Below are 27889 nucleotides of genomic sequence, written 5' to 3'. Positions count from 1 at the left end.
ATGAGGAAGCATACTCAGTTGTCTTACAGGTTGTTGGTTCTACCCAGGTGCCCGCCAGTGATAAAATAATACACGTAGGGTATCTTCTTGCACCATCAAACGCAGGAAAGTTGTCATATGACCTATAATTGTGTTGGTGTAAATTAAACCAAACAAGAGGGACCTTGAATGACAGTCTGCAATTGTTTCAATAGTTCCTTCTCACAGTGGGCATAAAAAAAGGAAATCTTAGTTTTACTTTTTAAGCTTTATTGCATACTTTATTTTAATTACCCAGCTGTCTGAACAATAAGGAACATGTATTATTGCCTAAGTAACAAATACAATATAAAGCCCTCCTACTGGTAAGGCGACTGCAATTCTGAACAACCATCTTAATAGTCTAATGCTACTGTCTGTATATATGAAAGTTAGAGAGTTTTGAAAAACCTCAGCAATTACTAAAACCATAATGAAAGTAGTTTGTGGCAACAATGCTCTCAATTTTGAAGAGTGGCGTGAGTTTTAACTCGAGACCTTTATTTTGCGACACCTTCACATAAATATGGAACCATTTTTGGGACATTTCCTTTTTCTTTTAAAAAAAAAAAGTGGGGGCAGGCAGTCAGGGATGATAATCTAGGAATTAATTCATTATAACATCTTTTTTTTTTTTCTTTTTTTTTTTGAGATCTTGCAGCCCCTAAAATCAGTCAAGCGGAACCATCTGAATAAGTATGGAAATAACTTTGTAAAGGTGCTACAGATCCTGACAGTAACTTCGAGATGAACAAAGTAATATTTCTGTGTGCAAGACCAAACCAAAGTGCCTACTCCAAAGATCAAAGTAGCAATGTGGATGCAAGGGGGTAGGAGTGGATAGTTGTCAAAGACAGATAAACAGACGTGCATTGTCAAATACTATGAGAAGAAGGCTAAATTTCTAGGATGGGTGAAGATTTGCAAGACGGGGGGGGGGGGGGGGCTGGAATGTTTCATGACCCTAGGTCAGACAGTTACACCAGCAAAAATGCAATGAAATGGGAGACTGAGACAGATGAGGTGCAGATCTTTTGTCCCTAAAACTAGTTTTCAACCAGTAGGGCAATAAAAATCTACAACAATGATTAACAATAAATTTTTTTTAACATAACGCCCCACAAATATAATAAACATATCTGATATTTAATACAGTGAACCTGAATGCCGTGTTTACAAGATATTTATATTCATTTACTGACAGATCATTGTTTGAACAAAAGTTCATATATATATCAATTATCAAATAATAAACATGTTTATACAGACCTGCTTCAATGTAATAAACCTGTTGCGAGATAGCATAAATAAAATAGTGCAGTATAATAGTTTTCCCTTCATAAACATTCAATTTGTCTTCATAGACCTAATAATCATTAGGATAAATGCGGAGATAAAATAAAGAGGTACATGATTTTTTTATATGTACATATATTAAAAGACACATATGCATCCTATGCAGACATTTGAAATCTTTGACACCAGCACAACTAAACAGGTAATAATATTGGCAGAGAATCTTACAAAAAAACTTTTCTTTTGAATTATTTTGATAGGGTTTAACGTTACAGTAGATTATCAAAAATATTTCAGTGAAACCATTTCACAATTGGACCAGTGCTATGGAAGAAGATGGGGTTTGATGGTTTTATTGTTTTTAACCCTCAGCCATGACTATTTCCAAAACAAGAATAGTATAATATAATATAATATAATTGGAACAGTTTTGACAGAAGGTCGCCCAAAAAATATTTCTGTGCAATTATATTACATCCGCAGACACAAACAGTACGGGGTCTATATCTGAGTTACGGATATCCCTCTGTTGGTGCATCTGTCCATCAAGTCTGCTAAGTATCTACTTTACAATAATTTTCATAAAATGTTAACCTCATCAAGATGATGTGTATATCATGTCACTAGGTCCAAGGTAAAGGTCACGCATAGCAGGTTTCACATGAGAATATTTACAAACTTCACTATAAAACCATATGAAGAAAGCATGCCATGACCCCCAACAGCCATATTTTTTAATTAAACAGAATGATTAGCAGGAATTTAGTTGAGGGTCACCCAAAAAAAATTGCTGTGAAATTATTTTAAAACTGAGCCAGCAGTTTCAATGTAGAAGACTTTGAGTTTCCAATATAGCCATATTAGGAAACATAGCCCTGCCTCCTGGCAGCCATTTTTTCCTATGAAACAGAATAAACTGAAAGAATTTTGTACACAACACTGAAAAAAATTATAGGAAGGAATTTGGTAGAGAATGACCCAAGGAAGAAGTCTGTGAAAGTATTTAAATGCTCCAAGAATGGGGAAGCATAAATTAACATTCAACGATCTTAGAAGCTCACCATGAGCAGCACTTCCTGCTCAGGTGAGCTAAAAAGTCTGCTTCAATCTCTTCTGACAAAATCTAAAGATTAAATCTACAAATGATACATGTTGCTACAAGTCATCTAAATTTACATGAGCATGAAAATGTCGAGGTTATTTATGTCTTTACAAGTATCCTTCAAGATGGTAACTAGCATCTAGGAGATTCTGGTACAAGGGATGAAAGTGTTGCTGATGTGGAGAGGTTATTACCAGTCATCTTCAGCCCAACCACCACCATCATCTACATCCTGAAATACATCAGATAACAGACATGTTCATTTTTTTAGCTCACCTGTCACAAAGTGACAAGGTGAGCTTTTGTGATCGCGTGGCGTCCGTCGTCCGTGCGTGTGTCCGTCAGTCCGTGCGTAAACTTTTGCTTGTGACCACTCTAGAGGTCACATTTTTCATGGGATCTTTATGAAAGTTGGTCAGAATGTTCATAATGATGATATCTCGGTCAAGTTTGAAACTGGGTCACATGTGGTCAAAAACTAGGTCAGTAGGTCTAAAAATAGAAAAACCTTGTGACCTCTCTAGAGGCCATATTTTTCATGAGATCTTCATGAAAATTTGTCAGAATGTTCACCTTGATGATATCTAGGTCAAGTTCAAAACTGGGTCACATGGGGTCAAAAACTAAGTCAGTAGGTCTAAAAATAGAAAAACCTTGTGACCTCTCTAGAGGCCATATTTCTCATTGGATCTTCATGAAAATTGGTCAGAATGTTCACCTTGATGATATCTAGGTCACGTTTGAAACTGGGTCACGTGGGGTCAAAAACTAGGTCAGTAGGTTAAAAAATAGAAAAACCTTGTGACCTCTCTAGAGGCCATATTTTTAAATGGATCTTCATGAAAATTAGTCAGAAGGTTCATCTTGATGATATCTAGATCAAATTCAAAACTGGGTCACATGCGGTCAAACTCTAGGTCAGTAGGTCTGAAAATAGAAAAACCTTGTGACCTCTCTAAAGGCCATATTTTTCATGAGATCTTCATGAAAATTAGTCAGAATGTTCACCTTGATGATATCTAGGGCAAGTTTGAAACTGGGTCACGTGGGGTCAAAAACTAGGTCAGTAGGTCTAAAAATAGAAAAACCTTGTGACCTCTCTAGAGGCCATATTTCTTAATTGATCTTCATGAAAATTGGTCAGAATGTTCACCTTGATGATATCTAGGTCAAGTTCGAAACTGGGTCACATGCGGTCAAAAACTAGGTCAGTAGGTCTAAAAATAGAAAAACCTTGTGACCTCTCTAGAGGCCATATTTCTCAATGGATCTTCATGAAAATTGGTCAGAATGTTCACCTTGATGATATCTAGGTCAAGTTCGAAACTGGGTCACGTGCGGTCAAAAACTAGGTCAGTAGGTCTGAAAATAGAAAAACTTTGACCTCTCTAGAGGCCATATTTTTCATGGGATCTTTATGAAAATTAGTCAGAATGTTCAACTTGATGATATTTAGGTCAAGTTCAAAACTGGGTCATGTGCGGTCAATAACTAGGTCAGTAGATCTAAAAATAGAAAAACCTTGTGACCTCTCTACAGGCCATATTTTTCAAGAGATCTTCATGAAAATTGATCAGAACGTTTATCTTGATGATATCTAGGTCAAGTTCGAAACTGGGTCACGTGCGGTAAAAAACTAGGTCAGTAGGTCTAAAAATAGAAAAACCTTGTGACCTCTCTAGAGGCCATATTTCTCAATGGATCTTCATGAAAATTGGTGAGAGTGTTCAGCTTGATGACATCTAGGTCAAGTTCGAAAGTGGGTCATGTGCAGTCAAAAACTAGGTCAGTAGGTCGAAAAATAGAAAAACCTTGTGACCTCTCTAGAGGCCATATTTTTCATGAGATCTTCATGAAAATTGGTGAGAATGTTCACCTTGATGATATCTAGGTCAAGTTCAAAAGTGGGTCACATGCTTTCAAAAACTAGGTCGTTCGGTCAAATAATAGAAAAACCTTGTGACCTCTAGAGGTCATATTTTTCAATGGATCTTCATGAAAATTGGTCGAAATTTTTTATCTTGATGATATCTAGGTCATGTGCTCAAAAACTAGGTCACTATGTCAAATAATAGAAATAACGACGTCATACTCAGTTCAACACTGGGTCATGTGGGGATAGGTGAGCGATTCAGGACCATCATGGTCCTCGTGTTTAGTAGAATTATACTTGAAGTAAAACAAGAGCTGTTTGTTAAACTGCTCATGCCTGCCATGTTAGCCTATCACAGGTACTGTCTACAGGAAGCCATTCTATGAAGACTAGGAAACAAGAAACAAGAGGGCCATGATGGTCCTAGATATCATGGCCCTGGATCAATCGCTTCGGTTTCATAATATTAGCTTAAACAGGCTGGAGTGTGAAACTTTGAAAGAGGACCATGGCTTAAAGGAATTTGGTAATGTGTCACCCGTGAAACACTTCTTTGAAATTATTTTGAAATTTGACTAGAGGTTAAACTAAAGAAAATTTTCAATATAGTCATATAGAGAAAACTAGACTTGTCAGCCATGTTTTTAAAGAAAAAGAATGATTTTAATGCATTCAGTAGAGGGTCACCTAAGGAACTTTGCTGTGAAACTTTTTTGAAACAGAGCAAGTAATTTCAGAGATTTTAAAAAAATTTCATGTACCTATATCAGGATAACTACCCCTTCCCCTGAAAACCAAGAAATGTATATCTCTCTCAAAATCCAAGTGACAAATACTTTTTGAGATACATGCGACACAAACTTAGGCCCTATTTATGCATATTTTTGACTAAGTCAAGAGCCATAACTCTGGTCTGGCTGTGTGAGACTCAAATTAAAATCCCTGGTGCACAACTTTCCATGCTGAATAACAACCAAGTAAAGTTTGATGACTTCGGGTCAAATACTTTTTGAGATATGAACAACACAAATTTGGATAGACAGATGGATGGACAAGGGCAAGCCTAAGTGCCCCTCCCCCCTCCTCACACACACAATTTTGTGGGGCATAAAAAAAGTTGACTCAGTACAATGGATGCTGGATCATCCAATCACACACAAACAATGTTTCAATAATCTAGATCTACATTTTACTCTTGGTTAAATGGAGAAAGAAGATTAACTGATTACCAAACATGCATTACAACCTGGAACACACTATCTTAACCCTTAGCCTGCTGCTGGCGAATTTAACAGCCTTTGCAAACAGCTTGGAACCAGATCAGCAGGTTCCAAGCTGTTTGCTACTCTGACAATATTTCTTCCAATTTTGGTGCAAATTGAATGAACTTTACAATTTTAGCAGACGAAATTTCCAGCAGACGACAATTTATTTAGCATGCTAAAGGTTAATATATACTTACTACTGTATCTGTTTCTTTCACTTCTAGACTTAACTGTTTCACTTCTGTTGAACGTGCATTGCTTCTAACATCACCATCAGCCAAATTATTCAATGAAATTGCCTTTGTTGTTTCTATTTTAGGAGCCATGTCTGCAAAAAAATCTAAAGGATCCTCATTTTTCTTAGAAACTTTTATGTCAAGATCCATGATATCAAATTCAGCACCCAATTTTTTCTGACTTTTGGCATAATTGTTTCCTTTTGAGCTCAATGTGACATGTTTTGTGACTTTAGCAAGTTCATCACCATCAAACTTGTTACCATTTACAGACAGAGCTTGTAAATGCTGATCTGTCACTATGTTCATGGTGTTACCCTCGGAATGTGTTGAAATTTTCGGATGATCGTTTTTACTCGGTGATAAAGAAGAATCCATGTTTGCTAATTCCCTCTCAATTTCTTCACTAAAGTCAGAATGGCCCTCCTCCTCACTCCAACCCGACCAACCAGCTGTCTCCACTACTGCATCCTCTTCTAAATTACAATTTGTTGTTGAACCATCTGAGTTAGTGGAATCTTTAATAATATCAGACAATTTTCCAATCCTTTCATCAGTTGTGTGTATAATATCTGGTGTTTTTACAGATTGTAAGCTAACTGATGTTTCAGCTGCCACCTCAGAAACTGTCTCCTCAACTTCTTCTTTATGCATCTCTATAATACAAAAAACAAACTTTACAAAAACATAAATCAGAACAGAAATGTTACAAAATGGAGACATTCAAAAAGTAAAAGGAAATTATTTAAGGTTCCTGCTTGTGACAGGTCCGGTTGTCATGTCATACTGATCATTTGTGTAATGTCTTTTTGAAATCCATCCATGAATGACAAAGTTACAGACCAGACATGAAACAGGGACTAATGAACTAACAAACTGACAGACTGACACTGCCATTACTATATACCACATGAAGTGGTGGTGGGGGAGGGGATAAAATGGATCTTTGCCATTTGCAAACAAACATCCTACAAAATAAAGATTATGTAAGTACTAAGGCTAACATTTCCTAACAACAGTTAACATTATAACAATGTTTTATCGGAATCCTTCAAATCAAGTTTTACATAAAGCTGGGGATGGGCACAAAATAGTATAAACACAAGTTTTTTTCCACTTCTTCATTTTTCCCTTCCATATATATTAAATTTATTTTCATTGTTATTCATCCGTAAGAAATCTTTCAAAGAATCATTTATGCAATCCAAAACATTTTTTTATTGAACAATTGAAACATAACATGCATGAAGTGAAAATCACATGCGTGCTTACATATAGGTATTAACTGCATATTTTCATTTAAATTTAAGTAACTGATATAATGAGACTTTCAGAACCTTCATGTCAGGATCAAACAGCCATCTGACAAACACCATTTCCAATCTACGTCATCATTTTAGATACTCATGGTAGAGGCTCACAATGGTTAAACTATAAGACAATGTGACATATACACTGTACTTACTGTACTACAAAATAATTATCACCAATGGCTCTCGAATTGTTAATGTAAATTCAGACAGTATCTTGCTGTTACGAGGGATGTTCGAAATGAATTGCTTATTTCTATCTGGAGACTTCAAATTTCAAGTTAGCCCAAAAGGGCTCATTTCATCCCCTTGAAGTACTCCCCGTGGCTAGAAATGCAAAGTTTCAGCCGATGTATCCACTTCTTCACGGTACGCTGATTTGGGCACAGTAATAAGGTACTGATGAATGGCAGATTCAAGTGCCTGTCGGGACTGGTATTTCCGCCCAGCAAGGAATGATTTCAATTTCGAAAACAAAAAGAAACAAGAGATCACAGAGTGATCTTGGCGCCCACCAATGTGCCATTTTGGAGTGTTCCAAATTTCAAGACTTACTGACTAGCTCAAGGTCAAATTTCATTTCCGTACACAACACTGTGCATGTGGTCCAAATTCGAAAGCTGTAGCTTGAGAAATGTGAAAGTAGGTCACTAGATCAATCTTAAGGTCAAAGTTTAATTTGGTAAACAAAACTATGCAAGTGGTCCAAATTTGAAGGCTTAGCTTGAGAAATGTGCAAGTAGGTCACTAGGTCAAAATCAAGGGTCAAATTTCACTTCAGAACACAAATCTATGCATGTGGTCCAAATCTGAAGCCTGTACCTTCAAAAATGTGAAAGTAGGTCACAAGGTCAATGTCAAGGTCAAAGTTTGTTTTGGTACACAATCCTATGCATGTGGTCTAAATTTGAAGCCTGTAGCTACAGAAATGTGAAAGTAGGTCACTAGGTCAATCTTAAGGTCAAAGTTCATTTCGGTACACAAAACTATGCATGTGGTCCAAATTTGAAGGCTGTAGCTTGAGAAATGTGAAAGTAGGTCACTAGGTCAAAATCAAGGTCAAATTTTATTTCAGAATACAGAACTATGCATGTGGTCCAAATTTGAAGCTTGTAACTTCAAAAATGTGAAAGTAGGTCACTAGGTCAATGTAAAGGTCAAAGTTTGTTTCGGTACATAAAACCATGTATGTGGTCCAAATTTGAAGGCTGTAGCTTGAGAAATGAGAAAGTAGGTCACTGGGTCAAAATCAAGGTCAAATTTCATTTCAGAACACAAAACTATGCATGTGGTCCAAATTTGAAGACTGTACCTTCAAAAATGTGAAAGTAGGTCACTAGGTCAAAATCAATCTCAAATTTCATTTTGAAACACGGAACTATGCATATGGTCCAAATTTGATACCTGTACCATCAAAAATGTGAAAGTAGGTCACTAGGTCAAAATCAAGGTCAAAGTTTTTTCAAGTGCACAAAACTATGCATGTGGTCCAAATTTGAAGGCTGTAGCTACAGAAATGTGAAAGTAGGTCACTAGGTCAAAATCAAGGTCAACTCATGTCAAGGTTCATCTTGCCACTCAAAAATATACATGTCCAAATTTGAATGTTGTAGTTATTGACAAGAAGATTTTAAAAGCTTTTCCCTATATAAGTCTATATGAACAATGTGACTTCCGGGGCGGGGCCATATTTGACCCTAGGGGGATAATTCGAACAAACTTGGTAGAGAACCACTAGATGATGCTACATTACAAGTATCAAAGCCCTAGGCTTTGTGGTTTGACAAGAAGATTTTCAAAGTTTTTCCCTATGTAAACCATATGACCCCCAGGGTGGGGCCATATTTGACCCTAGGGGTATAATTTGAACTATCTTAGTTGAAGACCACTAGATGATGTCACATACAAAATATCAAAGCCCTAGGCCCTGTAGTTTTGGACAAGAGGTTTTTCAAAGTTTTTCTCTATACAAGTCTATATAAACCATGTGACCCCCAGGGCGGGGCCACATTTGACCCCAGAGAAATAATTTGAATCATCTTGGTAGAGGACCACTAGATAATACTTCATACCAAATATCAAAGCCCTAGGCTCTGTGGTTTTGGACAAGAAGGTTTTCAAAGTTTTTCCCTATATAAATCTATGTAAATTATAGAAATAAACAAAGGGCAATAACTCACTCATAAATTGTTGAACCAGTCTGACTTTCAGAGGGACACAACTAGGGTACCAGTACATCATTCTGACAAAGTTTGGTCAAAATCCCCCCAGTAGTTTCTGAGGAGATGCGATAACGAGAAATTGTTAACGGACGGAGGGAATGCAGTGATTTTAATAGCCCACCATCTGATGATGGTGGGCTAATCACATGGGGCAAGGTCTGGGGAATAAGGGGGGTGAGGCAAAACAGTTACTTTTTCTTTCTTCAAAAACGCCATAACTATTGCGGAGGTATGAGCGGGGGCATTGTCATGTAGAAGACCGGACATGTTTAAAAGCAGTGGCAGGGCGTCGTTTCTGATAATACTTTTTCAGTTTCTTCAGTACTACGTCTTTGTAGTACTTTCCTGTGATGCTTTTGTCCTTTTTCACCGGCACTTTTATTGCGACTCCTTCACCAGAGAAGAAGATTGCATACAAAACCTTCTTTGCACTCAAAGAACGTTTGGCAATTATTGGGCGTTTGCTGTGTTTAGTGGCCCAGATCTTATTGCTAACCTTTCTGACGGGCTCAAAATAATGGACCCAGGTTTCATCACCTGTGACAACATTGGCAAACTGCTTTTTGTCATATTTTGGAAACATTTGAAGCAGCTTTTTGGCCACTTTAACCCGTTGACTCTTTTGCTCATCAGTCAACAGATATGGCACCCATCTAGCAGAAATCTTTCTGACTTTCAAATGCTTCTTCAAAATAGGTGAACCGTTGATAGTGATATGCCTACCTTTCGTGCAATATCACGAACTGTAAATCTGGCATCTCCTTCAATGATTCCTTTATTTTGGAAACGATTTCTTTACGAGATGCAGATTTTGGCCTACCTGATTTCGGTGCATTTTTGATGGACTCTACACCAGACTCAAATTTCTTTTTCCACCGCTGAACTGTGTCATAAGACACACAAGAAGGTCCATAAGCAGTAGAAAGTTCAGTCATCAGCTGCTTCAAAGAACAACCAAGTTTTGAGCGAGCTTTGATGTAAGCCCGTATTTCATCTTTCTTGTCGACGCTTCTACCAACCATTTTTACTACAGTGGTCAATGATTGCGTGTATTCAAATGGCAAATTTTATGTCTTACACTTAGTCTAACATGTACATTTATACACCGTTGTGTAGGTATTGAATAACCCTATACAGGTAGGTATTGGTTTTTATCGTGCCCCACGTGGATATCGAGCTAGAGGACAATAAGCAATTCATATCGAACACTCCTCGTATTTTTTCAAAACTGATTTAAATATCAAACACATTTTACTTAACTGAAACAACATCATATTAAACTTGCATTTTTAATGGTGTTCAGTTTTCTATACAAATTCTATTTACTTTTAGCTTTCTCCCTGCTTAATTTTCTTTCTTCTCTTCTTCTTCTCATTTCTTCTCTTCTTTGTTCCTTTTCTTTCCACTTTCTATCAGAAGCATCATCATTTTTTTTCTCAGAAGTAATGCTTTTGCTGCTGAAAATACGTGAAATTTTTAGATGCCATTTTCTTTAACCTTTAGCCTGGTGTGGCTGAGGGTTCTACCTTTGTGGCCAGTGCAGACCAAGATCAGCCTGTACATCCGTGCAGCTGATCTTGATCTGCACTGTTCATTATTCATTTAGTAAATTTTTAGTGACATCCCTTTGAATAACAAGTGGTACTGCCCAAATTGAATGATGGACCAGTCCATTTTAGAAATTTAGCATGGTAAAGGTTAACATGACAAACATATTATTTCAATAGGTTTGAGGACTTGCAAGCATTGTGTGAAGCTTAAATCCAATATATACAGTTGTTACTGAGATACAGCTTAACAGTTAGTTACACACAGAAACTTAGCAAACCCTAAGTCAACAAGAGCTTATATACTCCCAAAGCACTACTTCAGAGAAGGTAGTAAAATTTTAAGAATTTGTGTGTGTGTGTCAGAGGGTCGATGTAATGTGGCAGTAAGGGGCTGGGGTGTGGAATGGGTTGCACATCAGCGGTGATAGAATATATAAGCACAAGGAACTTAAATGATTTTTTTAGGTTGAGGTTGGGATGGGGGAGGGGGGTGGGCGGCGGGGGTTAATGTGAATGAATTGGGAGTAATGCAGATTGTCATATCATTACCCACCTATGTTACAAGTTTAAGGTAAATAACTTGAACAGTTTTGAAGCTGTGCTTCAGATATAAAATACAAAATATGAGACAGATATGACCATACTGTGACCTTTGGCCTATTGATGTGGTTCATATGCTATGCACATTATCTCATCCCTGCCTACCCATATGCCTAGAATGAAATCAATACCTTGAATGATTATTGAATTTTGCTCTGGACACAAAATATTAAGGAACTTGATGTATGACCTTGACCTTTAACCTACCAATCTGGGTCATACTCTCTGCACAACTTCTCGCTGCCACCTACCTATACGCCAAGTTAAAAGTCAATATTTGAATGGTTATTCAGTTATGCTCCGGACAAGAACTCCTCTTGTGACCTTGACCTTTAACCTACCGACCTGCTTCATACAATTAATCATCAATACCCCAAGATTAAAGTCAATATATGGAATTGTTATAGTTATGTTCTGGACATGAAATATGTCAGACAGACAGACAGACAGACAGATGCACATGCCATCATAGAATATGTCTGTTTTTCCAAAACAGGTGTAAAAAAATCGCATAATTTGAACTGAATTCAATGAAGAGTTATCTACCTTGGTTATTTTAGCAAGTTTAATGACAAGAGCCTATTATATAGTTTCAATCTAATGCATGCAATGGTTATTGAGATTTGAACCAATGTGCAACACCAACAATGACTTGGAGAATGGAAAGTTCTATCACATCTTTAAATATATATAGTCTTTTAATGGCTTTTTTTATTTTTAGTTCTGGCACCAAAAATACAATTAGGTGTGACAATCTGAAGAACTTTAAGAAATGTCTATCCAAGGATGCTACAGACCAAATAAGGTCAATATCTATCAGGTGAAGAAAAGAAGTCATATATAGCAATTTTTAGCTCTGGTGTGCCCTAAATTGAGCCAAGCAGAATCATTTAATAAACAGACAGAAGAGTACCAACTACAAAAATTTATAGATACCTTTGTTTGACTAGGTCTATAAGTTTCATCTTTCCAAAGACACCATGAACATTGGATTGTTTATTGTTCAGTGCAGGAGACACATCATGATTGTGAGTCTGGAAAAAAAGGAAAAGTGTAATAATTGCAATAAAATATACACCATTGTCCAGTTGAGCAGACAGTGACCTAGTGTACAGGTTAACATTTGGGTCACATACTGTGATGAAAATTTGCAAGAATAATCCTACTGTTATTACAAATAGCTAAACAAGGGCTGTTTGTGAATCATGTATACCGCCGTGACAGCTTGTCAGAGACATGTGGGTATGTAATTTAAAAGCTGTAACCTTGACCTTTGACCAAATGCCCTCAAAACAAGAGTGCAAAAATGGTGCAAAAATATTCACAGGTTTTAATAATTATGTTCTAATATTCAGAAACTGCTATCAAAAATATCATATATCCCAGAATTTTAATATTATAAAGTCATGTTTTTTGGTATTTAAACTCATCTTGGATGATCATTGTCCCAGTACTGAAAGATGCTGTAACTATTTTCTCCAGTGTCATGATAATGGGGATGAAATAATCGTCTTCTTAAACATTTTATAAAATGTCCCCAACTGAACAGAATTGAGACAGGACCTTATAATGATGCTAAAGACCAACTCTAAGGAAGGTCCACCAAGCAGTTCATTTGAAGCAGTTGTTTAAATGTTGTTCTATTTTTAGCTCTAGTGGAGTCAACTGGAGCCATTTAAACAATACGGACAGAAGCTACAAACAATGTTTTGTGTTATTCTGACAGTTTCAGAGGAGATGTATATGTAATATGTTTGATGAAGGATGACGGATGCTGGTCCATCCACCTTTACAAATAGCTCACAATGAAACTTTAGTTTAGATGAGCTGAATTATACTAAACTTCTAGAAGTCACTTCTTGTGTCTTTTAACTGTTAAGCTGAAGTAGATCTCTAGTTTCCCTAAGTTTTTTTAGAAACTATAACTACTGGAGTCTAAACACGAACCAGTTTCCCGTAGGACAGCCGAGCAGTCTACAGAGGTCCTCGGCTGTCCACAGGCATCCAGTCATGTGGAGCAGTTTATAGAGATCCAGTCAGATGGAGCAGTCTACAGAGGTTCAGTCATGTGGAGCAGTCTATAGAGTTCCAGCTATACTCAATGATTTAAATTATTACACTTCACTGTCAACCCGTTTTCACTGTAATTTTTTCCCTATTCTAGGGCAAAGAAACTTAACACTAACATCTGCTAATATCATGCCTCAGATACAGGGTGAAATGACTAGTAATGAAGTACACATTCAATAAATAAATAAAAAAATAAATATTTCCTTGCATATTTCTCAATGACTTCATTTTCTGCGCAATTATGGTATTTTTCATAGTTACCTGCAAGGTTGTTCATCAATTTTACACATACCTTGGGTCTTCCTTCTTTGAAATAATTCTTAGACTTTCCACCAATCACTACATCTCTACCCAGTACAGGAACCATTTCAGCAAGAGCGTGTAAACTTAGGGACGCTATCTGCTCACTACAATCTCTTAAGCCTAGTAGCACCTGAAACATTTAATCAGAAAATTATGTTGCTGGGATGTTACTGTAAATTGTGGAAGTTATTATTATTATTACCTTTAAATATAAACACAAGGAACCTATTCAATTGTTTGCCTGAGAATGTAGTGCCAACACACATTGATTAATGCTGACAATCAGTAGAATCACTACAAAAACAAGAGGTGTTACAGGTGGCAGCATGCTCTACTATTTCGGGGCTAGATAATGAAACATGACACATCCCAGGAAGCTATTGCTATTACAGATTTAATGACTCTAATGTGGATGATGATATTGGACAATAGTTTAAATCTGAGTCAAATGTATTTTAAGTAATAAGAGAGATAGAGTGAAAGTGTATTACTACATTAACTAAGTATAAATCTGACATAATTCATGGAGTATTTCTACCATGTGTCATATCATATGGCTAATAATGTGGAACAACCATTTTAAGTTTCAATCAAATCCATTTAGTTATAACTGAGAGAGAGCAAAAAGTAAGTAAGGGGCATTCTTTTATGCAGCAATTTTACATGTCACTCAGATATTTACTAGGAGCTGCCTTATTACTATACAGTCTTCCATCAATTAATTAAAATAGCCAATGCATACCACTATCTGGCTCAAGTGTTTACCTTGGGGCAAATAAGTGCCTGCAAGCACCGTGTTGGTCAATGTTGCCAATTAAGGTACTGAGTGACCTAGTTTAAAACCTCACTTAAATTAGATTTGAATTTAACCTATTTTTTTCATGATCAGATGGAAAATGTGGCCTCTAGAGTGTTAACAAGGTTTTTCTAGGTTCTGACCTACTGACCTAGTTTTTTACCTCGGGTAATCCAGTTTTTAAATAGCCTATATTACATACATTTTTGTTTTTGTTGAGTTTAACATCACACCAGTGGAACAATAATAGGTCATATGGCGATTTTTCCATCTTTTAATGGTGGAGGAGGAACCCAGGTGCCCCTCCATGCATTATTTGTTCACCAGTGAACACCATGGTAGAACTACTGATTTAAGCTGGATGGCTTCCTCACATGGAGAACTGAAGGTCCCCAAACAAGGCTCAAACCCATATCGAGTAGTTGTCTAGACTAAGGAACAATATATCTCTTCCCAATTATTAAGGGAGACATTATTTCTATAATGACAATACCTGAGGGAACACATCAAACTCCAGATCTTCCTTGTCAATCAGATGCACGAAGTATGGAAAATATTGCAGCAGAAGAATATGAATATGGTAGTCATGTACACTCAGAATCTTCACTAATTTTGGCACAACATACATTTTAAACAATTTTTCTGAAAACAATGGCTGGATTTCTTCTCGTGGATGGCTCTCATCTGTAATAACAAGAGGACCATGATGGTCCTGAATCGCTCACCTCTTCCCATATGACCCAGTTTTGAGTATGACTTCATTTTTTCTATTATCTGACATAGTGACCTAGTTTTTGAGCTCATGTGACCCAGTTTTGAACTTGACCTAGATATTATCAAGATAAAAATTCTGACCAGTTTCATGAAGATCCATTGAAAAATATGGTCTCTAGAGAGGTCAAAAGATTTTAATAATTTTAGACCTACTGACCTAGTTTTTGACCGCAGTTGACCCAGTTTCAAATTTGATTTAGATATCATCAAGATGAACATTCAGACCAACTTTCATACAGATCCCATGAAAAGTATGGCCTCTAGAGAGGTCACAAGGTTTTTTTATTATTTGACCTACTGACCTAGTTTTTTATGGCATGTGATCCAGTTTCAAACTTGACCTAGATATCATCAAGATGAACATTCTGACCAATTTTTATGGAGATCCATTCACAAGTATGGTCTCTAGAGAGGTCACAAGGTTTTTCTATTTTTAGACCTAATGACCTAGTTTTTGACCGCACATGACCCTGTTTCGAACTGGACCTAGATATCATCAAGATGAACATTCAGACCAATTTTCATACAGATCCCATGAAAAATATGGCCTTTAGAGAGGTCACAAGGTTTTTCTATTATTTGACCTACTGACCTAGTTTTTGATCGCACATGACCCACTTTCGAACTTGGCCTAGATATCATCAAGGTGAACATTCTGACTAATTTTCATGAAGATCTCATGAAATATATGGCCTCTAGAGAGGTCACAAGGTTTTTCAATTTTTAGACCTACTGACCTAGTTTTTGACCGCACATGACCCAGTTTCGAACTTGACCTAGATATCATCAAGATGAACACTCAGACCAACTTTCATACATATCCCATGAAAAATATGGCCTCTAGAGAGGTCACAAGGTTTTTCTATTATTTGGCCTACTGACCTAGTTTTTGATGGCACGTGACCCAGTTTCGAACTTGACCTAGATATTATCAAGGTGAACGTTCTCACTAATTTTCATGAAGATCTTGTGAAATATATGGCCTCTAGAGAGGTCACAAGGTTTTTCTATTTTTAGACCTACTGACCTAGTTTTTGATGGCACGTGACCCAGTTTCGAACTTGACCTAGATATCATCAAGGTGAACATTCTGACCAAGTTTCATGAAGATCTTGTGAAATATATGGCCTCTAGAGAGGTCACAAGGTTTTTCTATTTTTAGACCTACTGACCTAGTTTTTGAAGGCACGTGACCCAGTTTCGAACTTGACCTAGATATCATCAAGATGAACATTCTGACCAACTTTCATACAGATCCCATGAAAAATGTGACCTCTAGAGTGGTCACAAGCAAAAGTTTACGGACGCACGCACGGACGCACGCACGGACGGACGACGGACACCGTGCGATCACAAAAGCTCACCTTGTCACTTTGTGACAGGTGAGCTAAAAACACAGTAAGAATACATTTGCTAAACACTTAATTTCTGCCAAATGTGTTATCACTGTAAAAACTTACAATTTTTAACAGTTTTTTTTACTTAAAACACTGTATTACTGTTTAATCAATAATTTTCCTTAGCACTATTTTGAAGTTTCTGCCAAAACAACTATTTCATACGGACACAAAATTGTTGATTTCCAAGATATCAAGATGACCTTTCACTTACTGATCCCAAATATTACTGTCAAATACTTTTTGACATGCAGGTGACATAAACCTTTATGCCCCTTTATGCCTATTTTTTGGCTAAGTCAGGGGCCATAACTCTGGCCTGGCTGAGTGATATCTCAAAAACACTTTAATATGCTGAATAACATTCCTAAAATGTTTAATCCTAGGTCAAATAATTTTTGAGACACATGACACAAACTTTATGTATATTTCCAAGTAAGTCAAGGGCCATAACTCTGGGGAAATCCCAATTAAAACATCAGGTGCACAACCTAACATGCTGAATGACAATCCCTTGATGTTTTTTTTTACTCCAGGTCAAACACTTTTTAAGATCTGTACAAAATCAGACGGACAAGAGGACAGACAGATGGACAAGTAAGTGCCAACCCTCTCAAATTTTGCAGGAAGTGGTCAAGAAACTTCATTATTACCTACATTTATGATATTCTACATGATTTATCACTGACTGTCTTACCTTTACGTGGTGTGAGAAGACTTGGCAGTACATTTTCAACAGCAGCCTGGTCCATGAACACAAACCTTGACAGTAGTCCTGGCACCAGCCGACGAGCCACCAACTCTTCTGGTAGACTGCGCAGCATTGGCAACAGTTTTCTACAACATAAAAGAACAACAAAATAGTCAACATATTTCAATACAAGATCTATTCCGATGCTTAATCAAATATTTCCAGTAAAAGGTGACCAAGAAGAAGAAATATTTTAAAAAACAGTGAAATGTACACATATTAAAGTTCAGCTATTAAGGTAGTTCTGCACGTTTGATAAACCAGAAGTGATGGGGTAATGTCATTTATTTGAATAATGTAGAATAAAGCCTGGATTTGGCGTACGGAAATGAAAATCATTTTATGAATTAATGGCAACCCATGAGTAAATCTATTACAATGGCAATGTAACTATCTTTCTAAAGTCAAAATTATGCCCCATTTTTGGCTTGTCAATGTTTGGTACACTTCTGGTAGCTCAGTACCAACTAATGAGAATGGATTGAAACTTCACACACTTGTCAACTGTGGTGAGCTGACATGCACTGTACACGTTCCATGACTCTGTTTTGTATTTTGTAAAGATGCAAAGTAGATTCATGAACCATGTGCGCTGAAATGCTCATATGAAAGAGTGGACACTGTCAATTTAAACATTTAGCTGGCAGCCAGCAATACTGTTAATACAAACCAGATAACATGCAACATACCTGAAAAATGTGGTTCTTTCTTCCTCACTCTTCAATGTGATATTCTTCAAAAACAGGGCTATCTCTAAAAATGCTGTGCTGCAAGAAACAACTAGAAATATAGTCATTGGATATAAATGTCACTATCTTCATCTAATAACACCGATAATGATGCTTCAGTGTTAAAGGTTAAAGCAGCAGTGAAAATCAGTAAATTAAGTGGCTGAATCCATATAGAATGAGCATCTGCTAAGAAACCTTTCTGATATTTGAATTAAAAGAAGAAAAAACCTGCGCTTACAGTGGAAAAGGGATAACACTACTACAAAATATTGGTAAAATCGCTGGATCCTCCCAAAAATACGATTATTGCATTATAAAAGTATAAATTTTAAAGTGGAATTCACTGACTGGGCACATACATAGTCTTTGTGGAGAAGATTCAAAAGAAGTTTCTACAGACTTCAGCATGTAGTTGTTGAGAAAAAGAGTGTACAAGATATGCATATTTCCTCTTGCGATAGTTTTTAACAAGCCGTTACCAAATTAATCTTGTCCAAAGCTCGATAGTGACCAAGTTTCAGATTTTGCCAATTTTGTTACCTCCAAAGTATTAACAGTGGATGAAAGATGATGGACAACTGACATTTGATCATCTGCTAAAACAGCTCACTCTGAACCATTAGTTTATGTGAGAAAAGAAACAGTTCTTGTCTCATATACATGAGAACACCTAACATTTATTTCATCAGAAACAAAACTACAGCCCAGCAATAAAAGTAACCAACTACATAAGCATCTGTTATTATACTAGAATTTGCTGCCAAAGGAATCACTTGATATTCAATTGAATGATTTGCCATCTATCCATGTACATTAAAAATCTTTAAAGTTATCACACTATCCAACTTTATATGTCAAACTGATCTCTGGTGGCTACGAGTGAACCATAAGTCCTCTCTGGTGAGATACCGGTAACTGACTATTAAAACTAGAACTACTTGGAGTGAAGCAACCTATGAATTTTATATGAATTCCAGCCAGTGGTTGCCAAGGAATACTGCGGGCAAGAAATGGTACTATAGTATACTAATGTTGAATAATCAAAGGGCAATAATCCAGTGAAAAATCATTCAACCAGGACATGAAGAAAACATGCAAATTTCCTCTTAAGCGAGAAGCTTCCCATAAAGTTTTGATGAATTCCATCCGATGGTTGCTGAGAAATACTCCAGACAAAAAATGGTACTACATACTTACGTTGAATAATCAAATATACTTATGTTGAATAATTAAATATACATAATTAAAGGGCATTAACTCAGTGAAAAATAATCCAAACAGAACATGAAGACAATATGCGCATTGTTAAGCTTCCTATGAAATTTTGATGAAGCTTAGCTAGCAGTTGCAGATGAATACTCCAGAGAAGAAATGCTACTATAGTATACTATGTTGAATACTAAAAGGGCAATAACTCAGTGAAAAATCATCCATCCTGAATATGAAGAAAATGTACACAGTCATGTCCTCTTAAAAGTGAAGCTTCCTATAGGTTGCTAAATTCAACAAGTGATTGCTGAGAAATACTGGGGACAAGAAATGCATGAGGGACAGACAAATAGACGAACAATGCAGCGACTATATGCTTCCCCTTTGAGAAGCATAATGAAGAATAATAACTTGAACTATTACTGGTATCAAAGAATTATACAATCTGATCTGCTGACTTTGTAAAAAATAAATTCTGTCAGAAGGGTAACATCTAGGCAACAAACAGAGTATAAAATGTTTTTACAGGACTGTAAGACAATATACACTGTTATGGAAAACAACATGTACTGAACAGTCTTATCACAAAAACTGCTACAATGTATTGTTTTCAACTTGAAACTTAGAAAACTGTATAATTTATAAGTACGTACTTAAAAAGTCTATCGGTTAGTAATGAACACGCTTTGGGTCTGTTCCTAGGGTCACTATGAAGGCACTCGTCCTGTATTCTAAGCTCAAATGTCTTTGTTAGATCCCCTGTAAGAAAACACATGTAATATGAATCAATGGTTTCTTTTAAAATGTGTGGAATCTGTCCGCAACAAGAAGTAAGTACACCAATTAAAATGTAGCAACTCTGATAGTAAACGAGAGGGTCACTGACCCTAAAGCGCTCACCTGTGTAAAAGGCTTCAAGAGCAATTTTATTACATAAATGTACAACTGCAGAGTTACATGTCACACTTAGGGGTGTAGCCATTTCTGAACCAAGGGCAATAACTTGAACAATTAAAGTAGAGTGTCAAACCCTTATATCACATGCTATATATCAAGGCTCTAGCTTTATAGCTTCAGGGAAGAAGACTTTATATAAACCTATTCTATATATATGTCACGCTCAGGGGCGTAGCCATTTTTTCTGAACCTAGGGCAATACTTTGAACAATTGTGGTAGACAGTCAAACCCTGGTATCAAATACCAAATATCAAGGCTCTATTACTGGTGCCAGATTTATGGCCCTTGTGTCATATGATGTGGGTTATGATGTGCTACAACTATTTAAGTTTGAATCAAGTCCATTTGGTAATAACAAATATAGAGTGAAAGTGCATCAAAACTTTAACCTGAAATTTTATGTAAAAAGGGGGCATAATTCATAATATATTAGTGCAAGAGATATGGCTCTTGTGTCATATGATGTGGGTGATGATGTGGAAGATGAATAGATATTACAAGTTTAAATCAAATACAGATAAAGAAATTAGAATTACAAGGGTTTTATTTGGGGACATAACATACACAAAATGTTTCAAAAGGATTTGTGATATAAAGTACCTAAGTCCTGCATGTGTTCTAGAAGAGATTCTGTCATGACAGCGAAAGCATAGATGTCCCTCGCATGTCCTAATGAGGTGTCCGTACATATTTTGCCTCCCTGCAATTTAAATTGAAAACGTACTTGAAGAGGACTGTTTCAGGATTCAGTGGTAACAGCTGAACTAACAACCTTTAGAACACCATTAGTTATGTCTGGCATCTACATTAATAGTGTCCTGTGATCAGAAATATCAGCCCGACTGATATGTATTACCAGGTTTTTATAAAGGCTATAGCCGACACACACATGATAGATCAAGACAGTTTTAATAAAGAATCTCTTTTGACATGAGGCACCCCTCTTTTAACCTAGATTCTATACATACATTCTAACAAGGATTTAAGATAATCAAGTTGAAAAAGAGGCCTCTAAAGTGATAACAAAGATTTCTGTGGTTTGACCTAATGACCTAGTTTTTCCCAAGTGACAATATTACAAATTATCCTAGATTTTAAAAAGACAAACATTCTGACCAAGTCTCATGAAGATAAGATAGAATATATGGCCACTTGAGTGTTAACAAAGCCTTTATAAGATGTGACCTAGTGACCTAGTTTTAAAGGTGAAAATGTAACAGCAGAAGACAAACGACAAATGATGGTCAAAACCAAAAAAAAAAAACAAATTCATAGAATTATTTACCTTTTCTTCAGGTGCGAAAGTAGATTCATGTCTGTAAGCTTTGCTGGATTCTAGGAAGGTGTCTGTTACCTCTGAGAATTTGCACAAATGTTCCAATCCACCTAACCTCCAGCTTCCATCTGCTGTCACATATACAGCCCCTATATGCATGTTGTTATGGCTAGCACCAACCTGTATAATATCATTTGCAAATGTTACTTGAATTTGCATATGTTGCTTTAATTTGCATACGTTACTTTAATTGTTGGGGTCTGAAATTTACAGAAACCCAGCCTGACCAAAAGTTGCAAATGCAACAGCCAAAATAAAACTAAAGGGCCATGATGACCATATATTGCTAACAAGAGTTTCACAAAACATGAGCTACCAGTACACTGATGTATGCTCAGTGAAAATATCCTGGACACAGGAAGTGCAACAACATTTGCCAGTAAGACATGTAAGAAGGTTTATACTGAAGTTATTGACTTGAAAAGAAATGTGACCCTATACATTTTTTCCCCTTTAAATGATTAGATATTATATTACATAATCTTCTTAAGGTGAAAGTTTGTAGTAAGTTATTTGAATATAATTCTATGCATATAAAACTTACTGACCAAACAAGAAAAACAAGAGGACCATGATGGTCCTGAATCGCTCACCTCTTCCCACATGATCCAGTTTTGAGTATGACATCGTTTTTTCTATTATTTGACATAGTGACCTAGTTTTTGAGCTCATGTGACCCAGTTTTGAACTTGACCTAGATATTATCAAGATAAAAATTCTGACCAATTTTCATGAAGATCAATTGAAAAATATGGTCTCTAGAGAGGTCACAAGGTTTTTCTATTATTTGACCTATTGACCTAGTTTTTTAAGGCACGTGACCAAGTTTCAAACTTGACCTAGATATCATCAAGGTGAACATTCTGACCAATTTTCATGAAGATCCATTCAAGGGTATGGCCTCTAGAGAGGTCACAAGGTTTTTCTATTTCAAGACCTACTGACCTAGTTTTTGATTGCAGTTGACCCAGTTTCAAACTTGACCTAGATATCATCAAGATGAACATTCAGACCAACTTTCATACAGATCCCATGAAAAATATAGCCTCGAGAGATCACAACGTTTTTTCATTATTTGACCTACTGACCTAGTTTTTGAAGGCATGTGACCCACTTTCGACCTTGACCTAGATATCATCAAGATGAACATTCTGACCAATTTTTATGGAGATCCATTCACAAGTATGGCCTCTAGAGAGGTCACAAAGTTTTTCTATTTTTAGACCTACTGACCTAGTTTTTGACCACACATGAACCTGTTTCAAACTTGACCTAGATACCATCAAGATGAACATTCAGACCAACTTTCATGAAGATCCATTGAAAATATGGCCTTTAGAGAGGTCACAAGGGTTTTCTATTATTTGACCTACTGACCTAGTTTTTTACCGCATGTGACCCACTTTTGAACTTGACCTAGATATCTTCAAGATGAACATTCAGACCAACTTTCATACAGATCCCATGGAAAATATGGCCTCTAGGGAGGTCACAAGGTTTTTCTATTATTTGACCTACTGACCTAGTTTTTAAAGGCACGTGACCCACTTTCGAACTTGACTTAGATATCATCAAGGTGAACATTCTGACCAATTTTCATGAAGATTTCATGAAATATATGGCCTCTAGAGAGGTCACAAAGTTTTTCTATTTTTAGACCTACTGACCTAGTTTTTGACAGCACGTGACCCAGTTTCGAACTTGACCTAGATATCATCAAGATGAACATTCAGACCAACTTTCATACAGATCCCATGAAAAATATGGCCTTTAGAGAGGTCACAAGGTTTTTCTATTATTTGACCTACTGACCTAGTTTTTGACAGCACATGACCCAGTTTCGAACTTGACCTAGATATCATCAAGATGAACATTCAGACCAACTTTCATACAGATCCCATGAAAAATATGGCCTTTAGAGAAGTCACAAGGTTTTTCTATTATTTGACCTACTGACCTAGTTTTTGATGGCACGTGACCCACTTTCGAACTTGACCTAGATATCATCAAGGTGAACGTTCTGACCAATTTTCATGAAGATCTTGTGAAATATATGGCCTCTAGATAGGTCACAAGGTTTTTCTATTTTTTGACCTACTGACCTAGTTTTTGACCGCACATGATCCAGTTTCAAACTTGACCTAGATATCATCAAGATGAACATTCTGACCAACTTTCATACAGATCCCATGAAAAATATGGCCTTTAGAGAGGTCACAAGGTTTTTCTATTATTTGACCTACTGACCTAGTTTTTGAAGGCACGTGACCCAGTTTCAAACTTGACCTAGATATCATCAAGGTGAACGTTCTGACCAATTTTCATGAAGATCTTGTGAAATATATGGCCCCTAGAGAGGTCACAAGGTTTTTCTATTTTTAGACCTACTGAGCTAGTTTTTGAAGGCACGTGACCCAGTTTCGAACTTAACCTAGATATCATCAAGATGAACATTCTGACCAATTTTCATGAAGATCCATTGAAAATTATGGCCTCTAGAGAGGTCACAAGGTTTTTCTATTTTCAGACCTACTGACCTAGTTTTTGATGGCACGTGACCCAGTTTCGAAACTGACCTAGATATCATCAAGGTGAACATTCTGACCAAATTTCATAAAGATCCCATGAAAAATGTGACCTCTAGCAAAAGTTTACGGACGCACGGACGGACGACAGACACCGCACGATCACAAAAGCTCACCTTGTCACTTTGTGACAGGTGAGCTAACAACATAAAATCTTTGACATCTACGTATTGGGTCGAAGCATTGATGTTGTTAAATATATTTTATATATAATACAGCCAAGTCATATTAAAATCCTTCAAGGGGTTTAGGATATACAAAGCGGACACAAAATGGAAGGCTCAAACATCTGACCTTGAGTTCTGACCTTGAGTCAACATGGCTGACTCATGAGTTCTGCATATCGTCTTGAAGAGACGATCATATGACCCAAGTTTCACGAAAATCACCCAAGAGGTTTAGGTTATATGGAGCAAACACAATTGTTACGGACAGACAGATACCATTCCTATAACCCCACCCACACACACCACTCGTGGCAGGGGATTAACAAAAACTTGAAAGACATCCATAGAAGGATGCTGTAAACTAAGTTTGGTGAAAACAAAGTAAGTGGTAAAGTGGTTCTTGAGAAGAAGTTAAAAAAAAAAAATTGTATTTTTATCTCCAGGAGATGAATCATTTATATAAATTGGGAGAATGGTCCATGCCAGGATGCTACAGACCACGCTTGATGTAATTCTGACCATTAGTTTCAGAGAAAAAGGTGTAAAAGTAAATGGCAATTGATGGATGCTAGACACTCCACATATTCTAATAACTCAACCTGAACAAAGTTAAACTGGGAATAAAATAGAATGGGAAAACCCTAATGTTATCTTAAGCAGTTACATTACTAAGACCATAAAATTTTAAAGAAACTGATGAGCAAAAAAGTCTTACTTTACAACTGAATTAACTTATTCAATAAAACATGTTTTTTTTTATTCTTTCTCCCTCTTATTCTCTTAAAGATCCTCTAAATTGCCCAAGTCAAGAGGTCATAAAACAAAATGGCAGCTGAGCTAACAATACACCCACAATTCAACCTTATTTCATCAAATGACCTACATTTTCATGCAGGAACTGGAGAACTTCAAGGACAGTATGTAGTCCTGCACAGATCTCAGTAGATGACAAGGATGGTAGAACTGTCTCTAGAGGTAATGCCTTCTCTGTTACTAGTTGTGGACCACTGCTACCTTCCTCTGAACATGCATACGACAAAACCGATGGATGACGAATAGTTCTGAGATTCTGAAATAGAAATTGTTTTTGGTAAAAGCATACGTTTCCAAATACTGCTATATTTGAAAGGGAAGGTGATGTATATATTTCCCAGTATTTCCCATTTCTGCTATTTTGGAAAATACCACCCCGGGAAATAATTTGCCAACCTTGCATGTAGTTATTGGTTTTACCGCTTGCGCATATTGCAGTGTAGACGTGGGCTGTCTAAAGGTCCGGTAATCAATATGAATACAGAGAACAGTGTTTACAAGGAAGAGACTATATTTTATCTTTGAAAACAAAAGATGATATCAAAATTTAATTGCTCTCGAATTTTTTTCTTCATTTCAAATACATTGTAATTAAGTGACAGGAAACAGAAGTATTTATAACTCCAGGAAAAGTATGATCGCAAATTCGATAAATATTAAATAGCAATTTGTACACCGTAATTGGCTTTTATTAATTTATTAATTTTATTAATTTTATTAATTTTAGCGCCTTTGAACGTATATTCCATATGAAAAGGGCGCTCAACAAATCTGGTATAATAATAATTTAAATTCTTGTTTTTCTCGGTACTGATGAATTAAAATGATAAAGTTAATGTATTCTTTAGTATTTAAGACATGGATTGTGCTTGTGAATAAAGTTGCCATTATATTACACATTCTTTTTTGTAAATACTTTATTTATAAATAGCACTCACTCAGGTTGGAGTCATGTTGAATTTGAAATTTTAACAGCAATTTCCAGTTGCATATCATTATCTACTCAAGTAGGAAAACCAATTCAACAATTTATGCACACAATCAATGTAAAAATCATGAAAGAAAACATTTTAATTCTTCATTTGGGAGAAAAACACAAAATGGATAAAAGCTTAGAACTGACTGCGGCATACAAAATGCTACTTAATGTCAATAATTTATGGAATTTGCGATCATATTTTTCTCAGGATTAAATAATTATAAATACTTCCATTTCCTGTCATTTACAACGTATCTAAAATGACGAAAGAACAAGCGCAAACTTCCAAAATAATTTCCTGTTTCAAAAGATAAATATAGCTTCCTCTCTGTAAATAGCTAGGCTACCGTTCTCAATATTCATACTGATTACCGGACTTCTAGACAGGCTCACACAGATTGTCCAGAGGTTCGATCATCGGACCTCCAGGTATACTGGTCCAGTTATCTGACTCATAGCCACTGCCATAAAAAAAAGCCTAAAAACATTACGCAATATTTCCTAGGATTGCGTCAAATTTGTTGGGACTATTTAAATAAGGACTTCTGTTATATTAAAGGGGTCTTAATGCTAGGTACTGGCTTTTGAAATATCATACATTATATAATTTTTCTTTTATCTCAGTCAAAACGTACTTGTACCTTAATCAAATTTCTTAAAATATTTTGATGATTTCTGTCGTTTTTTGCAACTGCAAAACGGCTGATTTCTGTCCCGTCAGCAAGATGTCCGTGTGTCAATGACCAAAGACCATCCGTTGACGTTTCTTCCCACTCACAGCCTTCTAATATACTGCTCTCTGCTCCCATTTTTTCTACATTCTTCTTTTGAAGTGTTACAAATGATCTGTCCAAACGTCAACAAATAGAAAATTAACAGCCAGCCAGCACACCGTTTGGCGATGACTAAATCCCGGAATCGGAACCCGGAATCGGTGGGCTGGTGAACTGAGGTCGCAGATGCCAATATTGCTTTTTTTTTTTACTTTCTCTACAGTCACACTGGTCATATAGTTTAATCAGATCATGTGGTTCAATTTGTTGTGGGGATGGGATGTGATGGGAGAAGAACTAGGGAAAATCCCAAATAAATACCCCAGGTGCACAGTTTCACTGCAGAGTGGCATGGCTCCAAGTCAAATATTAAGATCAAGCGCCATAAGTCTAGTTTGACTGAGTGAAATCCCTAACAAAACCACAGGAACACAGTTTCTCATACTGAATAACAATATTGTAACATTTCAACACTCAGGTTAAATACTATTTGAGATACAACTAACACAAATTTGTGGGCTGCATAGTTTTGACTGTCAGTGGCCATAAATCTGGTTTGACTGAACAAAATCTCAAACAAAACCCCAGGTGCACAACTTCACATGTTGAATGTATGTGAAGTTGAATAATATTCCTATAAAATTTCATGATACTTGGTCAAACAAGTTTAGAGACACATGCGACAAAAACTTCTGTGCACTTTTTATGCAGGTTTTTTGACTAGGTCATTGAGGACCATAACTCTGATATGGCTGTGTGAAAACCCAATTCACCT

The 27889-nt window shown here is 36.4% G+C and overlaps 1 protein-coding gene across 2 annotated transcripts; it reads right to left on the bottom strand.

The window, feature by feature from the left end:
* Positions 1-232: 232 nt before the first annotated feature.
* On the bottom strand, positions 233-27246 carry LOC123554892 (protein-associating with the carboxyl-terminal domain of ezrin-like). 2 transcript variants are annotated; one of them, XM_045345310.2, is made up of 13 exons: positions 26983-27246; positions 25433-25618; positions 21747-21917; positions 21062-21161; positions 20157-20262; positions 18253-18330; positions 17510-17649; positions 15135-15325; positions 13835-13975; positions 12409-12506; positions 10649-10779; positions 5752-6446; positions 233-2648 (listed from the first exon to the last, which is right to left on the bottom strand). In XM_045345310.2, the coding sequence occupies exons 1-13, from the start codon at positions 27148-27150 to the stop codon at positions 2607-2609; spliced, it is 2247 nt and encodes a 748-aa protein (XP_045201245.2). In that variant the 5' UTR covers positions 27151-27246; the 3' UTR covers positions 233-2606. The 2 variants fall into 2 exon arrangements, with proteins under 2 accessions (XP_045201245.2, XP_045201253.2); XM_045345318.2 differs by having other exon boundaries at positions 10649-10776.
* Between the last annotated feature and the right edge of the window lie 643 nt (positions 27247-27889).

The sequence above is a fragment of the Mercenaria mercenaria genome, chromosome 15, assembly GCF_021730395.1.
Source record: "Mercenaria mercenaria strain notata chromosome 15, MADL_Memer_1, whole genome shotgun sequence".
Taxonomy (NCBI): Eukaryota; Metazoa; Mollusca; class Bivalvia; order Venerida; family Veneridae; genus Mercenaria; species Mercenaria mercenaria.
This window is presented reverse-complemented; position numbering and strand designations above follow the sequence as displayed.